The 12,840-nt window shown below is 35.4% G+C and overlaps 1 protein-coding gene across 2 annotated transcripts in view; it reads left to right on the forward strand.

The window, feature by feature from the left end:
- PLPPR4 (phospholipid phosphatase related 4) overlaps window positions 1-10,855 on the forward strand; it is a 45,509-nt gene extending 34,654 nt beyond the window's left edge. For both annotated transcript variants that reach the window (XM_050778483.1, XM_050778491.1), the window contains exons 4-7: window positions 770-965; window positions 2,638-2,695; window positions 3,477-3,650; window positions 6,960-10,855. In XM_050778483.1, coding sequence (XP_050634440.1) covers window positions 770-965; window positions 2,638-2,695; window positions 3,477-3,650; window positions 6,960-8,285 — 1,754 coding nt within the window. In that variant the 3' untranslated portion in view covers window positions 8,286-10,855. The remainder of the gene's footprint in view (window positions 1-769; window positions 966-2,637; window positions 2,696-3,476; window positions 3,651-6,959) is intronic.
- The last annotated feature ends 1,985 nt before the right edge of the window (window positions 10,856-12,840 follow it).

The raw sequence follows: 12,840 nt of genomic DNA on the forward strand, positions 1-12,840 counted from the left end.
GTGAGCAGGTTCCAGATCATGTGCCTGTGAGCAGAGAGTTGGACTCCCAAAGATAAGGCCAAGCAAGCAATTTCAAGAAGATATGGAGTTTGCATGTACAAGTGCAAGGATTTTTTATTTTATGGTTTAAGACTGGTCCTAGGAGAGACAGAAAAAAGAATTTGGACCAAGAGATGTAAGAACAGCATGTCCAAATTCCAAACACACAGGTAGGCTCCCCACATTAGTGTACCTAGGATATGATTGTCATTTCCATGTCAGGGCCTGCCTGACGTTGTCTCTGCTTTAATTAGCATTCCTAGTATGATCACAGCTTGAAGAGAATTAGAATGGATTCTGCAGAGTGTGACGACTGTGGCTAGTGTTAGAGACCATCAGGGAGAAATAACCCTGGCAACTTAAAAATGCTAAGCAAATTAAAACTACTTTAAATTTTGCTTCATTCCACACATGTCATTCCTCTCAAATCATACCTTAGCATGCTCCAAGTGTCTGACAAGTGACTTACAGTTAATGTTAAGAATTGGTCCTTTATAACCAAATTAACAAAAGTGCCTAAAGTTACTACTTTGGAGATACTCATTGCCTTTACTTTGGCCGTAAATATCTGTTTAGAAGTTTAGGAATTTTCTATACTGTCTTCTTGAAATTAACTTAGAGAAAATGAGCATAATAGATTTTAAGATCTTAATTCATTAATGTTTAATGAATACGTTTGATGCTGACACAACCACCAACTTGGTAACAATTTCTTTCATTTTGCTTATAGGTGTTCATGTATTTGGACTATGCTCTACAGCTCTTATTACAGATATCATACAGCTGTCCACAGGATATCAAGCACCTTACTTTCTGACTGTGTGCAAACCAAACTATACCTCTCTGAATGTATCTTGCAAAGAAAATTCCTACATTGTGGAAGATATTTGCTCAGGATCTGACCTCACAGTTATCAACAGTGGCAGGTTAGAAATAGGTCTAAAAACACTCTGCATCATTGTTTTCATTATTCAAATGCTGTTTGGAGTATCACTTTAAGCATGGCTTTTTCAGTCGTAATGGTTTTTTTTTTTATTTTTCTTTTCAATTCAATGATCTCGTCAATGACTAAACCGTAGAAACCTGTTGGGGGCTTATTCCACATTCTTCCCTATGTCTCCAAATTTCAGCCCACCTTCTTGCTACTAGTCCCTATATCACCAAACTCCACCATGTTTTGTGATCGATCCTATACTCATTATGGTTTTAGGTTACTATAAATGGTTTATTTCAGAATATTTATAGTCAGTCATGGCTGACAGTCAATATAACTCTAGGACTGGTTTAAATGGAAGACTAAACACATATGAAAGTTGTATCTCCATTACATGTTATATTAAAAAAATGTGAATTTTCCTTTTTGTAAAGTTTGAGAAGGGGTAACATCTAGGATTGCATATGATTTCTTTCAATCAGGTCTAACTCATGCCCCAGACTCTGTGCCACTACGTTCATTCATTCTTTGAATGAACCTAGGTGTGCATAGCTTCTGGCCTTACATGTCAGAATATAAAGGAAACTCAAGAAATTACCAACGCATAAATTTTTAATAAATAAAGCAAAAATAAACTTATATGACAAGAGATAGTAGTTTAGAGGCTCAAAAGAAATAAATTGCAGAGGGATAAGGGCCAATCAATTATTGTAAGAATTGAATTTTCCATTCAATAAGTTCCCAAATATTCACTAAGGAGTCAAAAATAAGTTAATAGGTACAACTGAATAATTAAAGCCTGATGTTATGTGATTATACACATTAAGGTTCTCATGTATCATTCAATAATTTTGGACCTACAGCCAAGACCTATGTCCTCTATTTTTTTCTCAGTCCTATTATATTAACTTATCTCTATTGAATAGGGATCTTCTTTATCATGGTACCAAATAATTAGGAAGGCAATAATTTAAGTGAATTTTATTTTTTCTAATTTTTTAATTCATTGAAACAAGTCTCTATTCTTCTTTCACCTGCCCTTTTCAGTGTCTCTTCACCATCCTTGCCTGCTCTTTAAACTGTTTAAACAACATGATTTATGATTCTTGAGATGAAATTACTGTAAAGTGCACTACATTTTGTTAATTTTGTAGAGAAACGTTTTGTTAAAATTACACTTTTCTTATGCTTTCTAGAGTATTAATAATATACATTTAGATCCAATGCCATGAGAAAATAACTTCATTTTTAAAAAATTCTATGTAAATAAAACAATGTATTTAGGAGCATAGAAAAAATTTACAGCTAGGTTTTGTGAGCTGTTACTTTGAACTGGTATAACTCTTACACCAAAGAACAATGATGTTTTCCAATCCATTTCTACTTTCAACCATCGTTCTAGTGATGTAATGAAGCGGCCCCTTGCCAAGCTAGCAGTTCTTTATACTGGAAAGTACATCACTATTATTTGTTAATATTAATGGTGACTAGCAGTATTTACTTTATCACTAAGGTCTTTCACCAGAAAGCTGAACAGAAAGCAAAATTATTGCTTATTGTCTTGTGATTTTAAGTTGAACGTTCTAACCACTCAGTGTCTTTGAGATTATTGCTAACAGTGTATCTGAACTACAAGGCATAATTTGACTATCTTCTTTTGGCAGAAAGTCCTTCCCTTCTCAACATGCAACCCTTGCTGCCTTTGCAGCTGTGTATGTTTCGGTAAGTAACTGGTTCTTTTTGTTGAGTTGTGTTCTGCAGAAAATCTGAGCAATGAATGTTGTCTCCAGGTGACTAATTAGATGATATACCCATGTAATAACAGAATGGTAAATTTAGTACTGCAGCCTTAAAATACAATGGCATCCAAAGCAGAAATCAAACGCTACTATAAAAAATAGTACAGTAAAGGAATTTTTCTACACAGTTATAATAATATTTATTTATTCTGGTATCCCTTTAATATTATACTTCATGGAAGGATATTGTGAATTATAGGAATGTTACAAAACTTGAAAGAATCACAATAAGTACCCACAAAGACATACAACGTGCACACACATACACACACACAAACACATGCACACACATATGCTACTTTAGTATTTCTGTAACAATAAGTTTTAGGTCAGTGTAAATTTGGAAATGTTGTACAATGAATAGTCATTTTATCTAATTTATACAATAGTCCGTGAAGTCTTTCCTGAGAAAAATGAACGAAATTATATGACAAGTAACATGGAGACTAAACAGTTAAATGGCTAACTCTACTGGTTTGGTATTTTTCCAACCTTCATATAATTAAATGAGAGATCTGTTATTTATTTGGTAAATTTCATCATGCATATCTCTTCTTGGCAGGTACAGAACATAGCCATAGGAAGGGGGAATGAAACAGTAAAACTGAAGTCAGTTGTGTCAGACTTTTAACTTTTTATTTGATTATAATTTACTAATAAAATGGCCTTTCTAACATACTTAACCCACTTCTTCCATTTTTAAGATGTACTTCAATTCCACATTAACGGATTCCTCTAAGCTTCTGAAACCTCTCTTGGTCTTCACATTTATCATCTGTGGAATAATCTGCGGGCTAACACGGATAACTCAGTATAAGAACCATCCAGTTGATGTCTATTGTGGCTTTTTAATAGGAGGAGGAATTGCACTGTACTTGGTAAATAATTTACTATTATCTTATAAACCAAAGTTTAAAATGGAAAACATGCAGAGAATATTTTGCACTATAATAACTTCCTTGCAATATATTTTAAATTTACAAGGAAATGGCCACATCTCCATTCTATGCCAAAACACATATCCCACTTTCAACAAAATCATTTATTGAACTCTTACTATGAGCCAAAAATTGTAATTTTAAAAAGATTTTTGAATTTTGTCTTTATGCCCACCAAACAGGAGGTGGGCAGGGACTTCTATTGATAGTACAATTATAATGTTACAGATGAGGAAAGTGATTATTGCCAAAAGTAAGGTTAGTGGAAACAAAAATTTAGTTAAAGGTTATATAACTTTCCCAACACCACAAATTTAGCACCTGAATGTTACTGTGATACAATTAGTATTGACTTCTTTAACACTACTCTTTTTTCAAGAGTGGTCTTCCTCTAAGGGAAATATCCTCAGCATAAGGAAAGTTAGATTGTCCATTTCATTTTGTCATGCATGCATGCATTCATGCATTTTACATTTATTCAATATCTAATCTGTGCCAGGGATTGTATTGAACATGAAAACACTGAGAAATAAGATGTATTCTTTAGAAGTTTACAATGTAAAGAATAACATAAATGGTTACAACATGTTCAATGATATAACAGGGTATGAACAAAGTATTTTGGGAATAGCAAACTGCCTGAGGACGTTAGAAAACACGTCACAAAAGTGATGTGTGTGTGTGTGTTGCTGTTGTTGTTGTTGTTTTTAATGAGAGTTCCATGGGGTAAAGAGAGGAGGGAGGGCATTCAAGAAGAAGAAACTACATATGCAAAGAGACAGGCATCTGAAAAAGCAAGTGGAAGTGGAAGGTGGCGGAACAGGAGGAAGGAGACATAATGGTCAGGTTTCCAGCATTGAACACTGGATCAATGATGACTTCATTAGCAGACCAGGTAAATGACAGATGAAGCAGATTTGTAGGGGTAAAGGGAGTTGAGAGGATCAACTGAATCAATAACCAGTTGAGTAGTTGCTTTTGGAGTTCAAAAAAGCAATTAGTACTGGAGAAGGATATTATTTAATGGAAGTACCATTGTAGTTACTACTGGTATATAAAATTGCCAGGTCATAAAAATAAAAGGGAGCCAGGGAATACCAATAAACAAGTTACAAGCAGAAGAAAAGGCAATAATGAAAGAAACTGAGAAGAGCTGACAGAAATAAAAATAAATTATCTGTAGCTACAGTTCTCAATCATGTGGTCTTAGTGCCCTTGGAAAGGTATTACAAGAAAATGATTACCGAAATACAGGTAAAGGACTGAAGTGTGCTATAATTTTATACGTTTTTTTTTTATTTTCATAAACCAGCATAGTCAATATTGTCACTTTAAAAGTTATTTTTACTCATATGCATTCTTCAGTGCAGGAGAAAGGGATCAAATTAAAGTTAGTGTGCCAGAAATTGTGCATAAGCCTGGATTACCTATAGGAGTGTTGGCAATGTGCATTGCAGAAGAAATAAAGAAGATTGGAAATGCCACTCTCTAGTTTATGTATCGCTTTTTGCATGTGTGTCATTTCATGATGTCCTGGAATTAGTGTGGGATTTATAGCCCAAAGGATTTGATTATGAATCCAGATTTTCCTCCACTTAGCCAAGCCACACAGCTTCTCAGAAGCCTGTTTCTTAACCTACAAAATAAAGATACTAACTCTCTGTCCCATGTCATAACAAGAATTAAACGACTACAGTTATGTATCGCATAATGATATTTTGGTCAACCATGGACCACATATATAATACCACGATGATCCCATAAGATTGAAGTACTGAATTTTTTCTATATGTTTTCTATATTTAGATATGCAAGTGCTTACCATTGTGTTACAATTCCCTAGAGTATTCAGTATAGTAACATGCTGTAGGATTTTGCAGCCTAGGAGCAATAGGCTATACCATAGACCCTAGGTGTGTGGTAAGCTATACCATCTAGATTTGTGTAGGTGAACTTTATGATGTTCACACAATGACAAAATCACCTGTCAATGCATTTCTTACAATGCATCCCTGTCATTAAGCGACACATGGCTGTACTTGTACGGAGAGCTTATAGTTTAGTGGAGGATTTTCCCCAACTTACAAATTTAAGTACAATTATTAATAGAATTCATGTAGGGATTGCTCATTCGGGTGAGAGCATAGAAAGATACTTAGAAGAAGGAATTAAACTACTCGAAGAGGCAGGAGCTTGACTTTATTCCATTTCTGTCTGCACTCTTGCCCTAAAATTGGAAAATTTTCAGTTCTAAGCCAATGTTTTGTTCATTGTTAAGCATTCTATAAAATGTTAAATCAATTTTTTTTGTTTTGACTTGAAAAATAGACAGTGGTTACCTCCTTTTGAAATTAGCATGCAAATAGGTGTCTGCTGCTTGATTTTATCTCTAAACCAAGTATCTCAAAAACTGAAAGTCCAGCAGGGATTAGATCTTCTATGTGCCAAAAGGGTAATGATTTTGAGGCTGAACTTTAGGCTTTTTCCAAATTTTGCTTCCCAAATCTAAAAAATAAAAAAATAAATTAAAAAAAAAGATACACTGTGTATGAAGAAAAAATTAAATAAAATCTGGCTCAAATTTAGTGCAATGGTACTAAATTGATCAAAGAGTATTTCCCAACTTATGACCAAGTTTAAATCAGGAAAGAATCTAGGTGCCCCAGTCTGGTGATGGTTTTTGCCCTCTCTTCCAAGAGCACCCTGTACAATGACGAACACACAAGGCTGTACTCAGTGTGGGTAGCAATAATACATGTCTCTGACCTTATTTCAAAACCAGATATCATGTTTTATGAATGATATATTGTTCTGTATTTTGTACACCTCTTCTACTTTCCATCATATGATTGAAAATGGAAGGTAAAATAAATCATTTAAGCCATTTGAGATGTCACTCAACAAGAAGTTCCTAAATCTGGAGAAATGAATTGCTTTGAAAAGCAGGAAAAAAAGTCCTTATTTCTCTCTTGTCTGCTTTTTCTTCTGAAAAAATACACAAGATAAGATTGACAAAAACATCCAATAGGATGGAGAAAAGAATGGGGTTCACATTGCTGAGCAATTCATGCAGTGATTTATGATATAACTATTTCCCTGCAAAAATATAGTTTTCATGTTTCATTATTTGTATTAGTCAATGGTGTGTAAGAAGCATATACCTATGTATGTACTTCAGTGGGTATTCTAAGGAAATCCTCGTGACAGTCTTCTAGTGCATGATATTTATTGCTTTTTCTCAAACACTAGGGCTTATATGCTGTGGGGAATTTCCTGCCCAGTGATGAGAGTATGTTTCAGCACAGAGACGCCCTCAGGTCTCTGACAGACCTCAATCAAGATCCCAACCGAGTTTTATCTGCTAAAAATGGTAGTAGCAGTGATGGAATTGCTCATACGGAAGGCATCCTCAACCGAAACCACAGAGATGCCAGCTCGTTGACAAACCTCAAAAGAGCAAATGCTGATGTGGAAATCATTACTCCACGGAGCCCCATGGGGAAAGAGAACATGGTTACCTTCAGCAATACCTTGCCGCGAGCCAATACCCCATCTGTAGAAGACCCTGTCAGAAGAAATGCGAGCATTCACGCCTCTATGGATTCCGCTCGATCAAAGCAGCTCCTCACCCAGTGGAAGAATAAGAATGAAAGTCGAAAGTTGTCCTTGCAAGTTATAGAGCCTGAGCCTGGACAGTCACCACCCAGATCCATAGAAATGAGGTCAAGCTCAGAGCCTTCGAGGGTAGGGGTGAATGGAGACCACCACGGTCCTGGCAACCAGTACCTCAAGATCCAGCCTGGCGCTGTCCCCGGATGTAACAACAGCATGCCTGGAGGGCCAAGAGTGTCCATTCAGTCCCGTCCTGGGTCCTCACAATTGGTGCACATCCCTGAGGAGACTCAGGAAAACATAAGCACCTCCCCCAAAAGCAGCTCTGCTCGGGCCAAGTGGTTAAAAGCTGCTGAGAAGACTGTGGCCTGTAACAGAAGCAACAGCCAGCCCCGAATCATGCAAGTCATAGCCATGTCCAAGCAGCAGGGTGTCCTCCAAAGCAGCCCCAAGAACACGGAAGGCAGCACGGTCTCCTGCACTGGCTCCATCCGCTATAAAACCTTGACAGACCATGAGCCCAGTGGGATAGTGAGGGTTGAGGCTCACCCAGAGAACAACAGGCCCATCATACAGATCCCGTCCACTGAAGGTGAAGGCAGTGGCTCCTGGAAGTGGAAAGCCCCTGAAAAAGGCAGCCTTCGCCAAACTTACGAGCTCAACGATCTCAACAGAGACTCAGAAAGCTGTGAGTCTCTGAAAGACAGCTTTGGTTCTGGAGATCGCAAGAGAAGCAACATTGATAGCAATGAGCATCACCACCACGGAATTACCACCATCCGCGTCACCCCAGTAGAAGGCAGCGAAATTGGCTCAGAGACGCTGTCCATTTCTTCTTCCCGCGACTCCACCCTGCGGAGAAAGGGCAACATCATTCTAATCCCTGAAAGAAGCAACAGCCCTGAAAACACTAGAAATATCTTCTACAAAGGAACCTCCCCCACACGGGCTTATAAGGATTGAGTGATGTCCGTTCCATCATTTGGGCTACTCCCAAAAGACCATTTGTCGATTCTACCTGTGCTCTGTTCCAGCGAATTGGGAAGTCTCACCAAGCTAGATTGTCTACCATCAGCCCAGAACTCTGTAACTTTTCAGAACTGCTATACTCAAACTTGTAGATCTCACATCAAGGAGAGGGAAAAGCACAATGCAAGAACCTAACTAACGTGATGGTGTGAAGAGTTTTCTTAAGACGTGTCGTCAAACTTAAAAGGTTTTGCAGAAAGCAGTATCAAAAGAAAGTGGTTTTCTTCAAATGTATACTATTTTACTTCCTGAATGTGCCAACTTTGGGGATTTTTCTTTATAGTGAGCTGTGGGAACCCAGAACACACACGTTTTCCCTACAGCAGAGGCCATGCAGTATTATATATTCATTTTGCAGAATCTGCACCTACAGCTCAATACGGTTGGTGCTGATTATTATAGTACATATACCATGTAAACTCTCAAACTCTATTTAGCTGTGAAATAGTGGTGTGCAATTCCTTGTTAAAGAAATGCAACTTTATTAAGAAGATGCTGGCTGCTTTGTGTTAGAATAGGACACCCCGCAGCTTCTCTGTAGTGGCTCTGTCACAGTCAAAAAAAGAAAAGGTTTTTGTGCGTTTCTTCAAAATTCTGCTTTCTTCAACATCAAAAATTGTGTAGGAATATTTTCAGTGAAAGGGAATAACTAGTACTTTTCTGCATAGTTTTTCTGCTGCTTACTTTTTATTTAAGTATAGGTACTGCTAATGAATCTGTTTTCTTAGTGAGTAAATTTGCATAATTTTATAAATATATTATTTTAGAGAATTTTTTGAAATTGTTGTGATCATATTTTGCTTTCTATGGCTTCTCCTTAACTTAATTTTTTGATGTTATAGATACATTCTCCTACTTTAAAAGCAAAAATAACAATTGACATTCCTTGAGCAAAATATACTGCTGTGAATTTGCAAACAAGAAATCTGAGCCAAAACTTGACATTGTGGGTTACATTGCCAGAAATGTTGGTCAAGTTTGCCCTTAGATGTCTACAACTAGCTGGCATAGGTTGCCATCTTAACAAGTAATCTAAAAGTCCCATTTGGTTCTACATTATTAACTTTTTTTTTCTATATCCTGCTGACCAGTAAATTAGAGCCACACTGGTTAAGTTCAACCCTTGTCTCTAAAACATTTTTGTTAATTGGACACCAAGAGGAAGAATCTGAAAAAAAAAATGCATATTGGTAAGTCAAAGTAGCTCAAGGTATAAATTAAGAGTGACTTCAAAATATCTGAATACGCACAGTTTTAGTTTAATATGCAAACAACCATTTTTGCTACCTATCCTGAATCAAGCCTTGAGCCTAAATCAAAGGAAACCAATACCATTGATAATAAGAAGATAAAAACAAAATATTTTGGAATGTTTTCCAACTTAAAGTATGAAGACATATTCAGTTCTTGGAACTTAGTATTAAACCTTTTTAACACCATTTCATAAGAATTCTGATATATACTTGATGATTGCCAAGGGGATGAGAGGAAACCACAGAGATGGTTGATCTAATCTTAGCTCACTTTCCAATAATAGAAGGAGTTGTTTACAGATGAATAGTATCACATCATTATCAATTTCTACATGAAAAGGGCAGAGCTTTCTAGAAAAACCAACCTTCTAAGGCATTAGGAATTTAGCTGAAACCAGCAGAATTGAAAACTCTGGCAATAAAACATGGACTCGACCATATCCCTTCTGGCAATTTCCTTCTCAGAGAGGGGAGTGGGAATAAAATGTTGCCTTCCTCACTTCTCACCACCACCACCATCATGATGCTTCTACTGGCTTTTGCCAGTTTGTAGAGGGAAAGGTGGGTTGGTTTTAGTGCTCCGAAGAACAAAAACAAACAAACAAAAACCCCTGCTACAGCATTTCAGGTGCAGTATGATATTTCCTAATCTTTCCTATTTCTTAACAAAAGATTTTAAAGTACTTCTCTAGTCATTGAAGTTTTTTTTTTCTTTACATAAATATTGATATATTCTTTTTCTACTCAAAGTGCCAAAGGCTACAGTTTTTAATGACTTAACAAATTGTACCACATTGTTAAGGACATGTAATGACAGACACTAGAACTCAGACCTCTGCATGTATATTTGATAACATGTCTTTTGTAAAAAAAAAATTACAAAAAAATTTGTTTACATTCCACTGGTACCTTAATTTAAAATAAATCAGACTAACAGGTGGTATCTCTTCTTAGTGTTCTATTTATCTTATTTGCTAATGGGAGCACTTCTTCCTTTGTTAGGCTGTGCTTTACTGATAAAACCAAGTATTGAATAAAGAGAGTTAATTATCTTTTTAAAGTAAATAAAATTATGAAAATATATATAGTATATATAAAGTATTGTGTTTAATAAAATGTTATGCAATGTTTTCCAAACTGATAAAGTTTGTAAAGTGCTATAAATGTATTTTGTTAAGTACAGATAAAAGCTATTGTGTGAGTATATTGTGCTAAAATCATAGAAATAAAGATTAGATTTCTTCATCAAAATTGGAATATTTTTGTTTTTACTTCAGAGTCTGAATAGATGATAGCTTGGCTTATAAGAAAATAACTGAGGAAATAAGAATAAATCAGAACTGATTAAATTCATAATCAATGAATTTAATACATAAACATAAACGTAATACATCATCAATATTTAGGAATGGGTTACAACTAAGAAAGAAAAGTTTCTCAATCTATGACGTTTTCTTATTGTTTAGAATTTTATTTTATGCTTATTGAAGGAGGTTTTTTATACTTTAAACACATTTTTGCATATCAATGTTACAGTGTATAAAAAAGAAAATATGAAGGACTTGACTAAGAATAGTTGATGTACTTATTTTCCCAAACAGTAGCGCCCTTTATGCCATCATGGCCATTGGTGCTGCAGCTTTTCTTAAAAGAATGCTTCACCATAAACTCCACGATATTCTTCCGAGCCATTAAGACTCATTATATGAATTTTACTGCTGATGATTTGTACATCTAACTAGAAGGTATTAGCACAAGTTTTTAGACCATAACCAGAACTTAGGATTTACTCAAATGGTCCTAAGGAGTTTGTTGAGTGATATGTGAAGTTACAAATGTCCAGTAATGCCACCAAGTTCATGTAGCTGTCCAATTGCAACCAAGCTCATACATACCAGGCAACAACATCACAATCGCTACCTGGCCAACAGCCAATGTAAGATACTGTTGATTGTAGGAAACATCCTGGTTTTAGAGAAGTTAACATGTGAAAAAAAAAATGTGTATTTTATATAATGGGTGAAATACAGTTTCTCTAGGTCTTTAAATTAAACTTCTCTAGGTCTTGATTTTTTCATTTCTAAAATGGGGACATTCAGCCATATTTCCCTTTCTAAAGGATGTCCTAAAGTTCTCAATTTCTATGGATTATCATTATGTATTTTATCCAATGAGCAAAAACTGGTAAGAAAATAGGAAATAACTTAATGATCTAAAATAAGTAACTATTTAGTATTGCCATCTTTGACTACAAGGTTAATAGAAGCAAGCCAACTGGGGTTGCTGAAAGCCTACATCAACCATTTCACCACATAACATATCAAAACAGGTGGCCTGTATACATATATCCCTGGTCCTAGTACCTTTCTTATGAGGCAACAGGTGAGTAGATTCTTGGTTATTATATACTTAGGAAGCTATCATTAAGGGCCCTATTATTTCTGTCTTTTATAGGTCAAGTCTTTACTTTATGTCTATGAGTAATTTCATATTACAGGTCAAAGGGAATATGAACATGTATGCATGATTCAGAGAGTAATTTAATTAAAATAATATGAATAAAAAATAAAAATGAATTAAGATGATTTAATCTAAATTTAATCTAAACAAAAACAACAACCATGACTTGGAAAATTGGCAAAGGCCTTTTTGTGACTGGATATTTCATTTCCTCTGCTTTAATATGTTTCTGACTTTATTCTGTAAAAAGATTCTAAGATGCTCTAGGATCAGATGTTCCCATTTGAAGAAAGCATATATTTCAGTAACAGTATATAGATCGTAAGTAAGATCTATTTATAGAAGATCCCCATTGACGATGCTTTCAAGTTGAAAGAATATTTAGATGAGCCATTTGATATAGAAGTGACTTTTATTTCACTGTCCAAACAATTGTTAGCCAAAGAAAGTTCCTAATTTTGTGTATTTGTGCACCACAGTTAATGACAAGTAAAACTATAACTCTGCCACCAATTCTACTTAAGAAACTTGAATGCCCTTTTCATCTCCTTTACTCCCCTACCTTAAGATTCTGTCATTGCCTATAAGAAAAATGTATCTAAATTCTAAAGTTACATTTTTAAAATGGTACAACTGACCATTAGATGAATGAGTTTAAAGAAGAGAAAATATGAAAATTGCATTTGTATAAAATCTCATTTTCTATTTATCACCTTTTATGCCTGGCTACTTCCTTATAAGAGTGAAAGAAAGGAAGTCAAGGATAAGCCTCTTTG

This window comes from Macaca thibetana, chromosome 1, assembly GCF_024542745.1.
Source record: "Macaca thibetana thibetana isolate TM-01 chromosome 1, ASM2454274v1, whole genome shotgun sequence".
NCBI classification, from domain to species: domain Eukaryota; kingdom Metazoa; phylum Chordata; class Mammalia; order Primates; family Cercopithecidae; genus Macaca; species Macaca thibetana.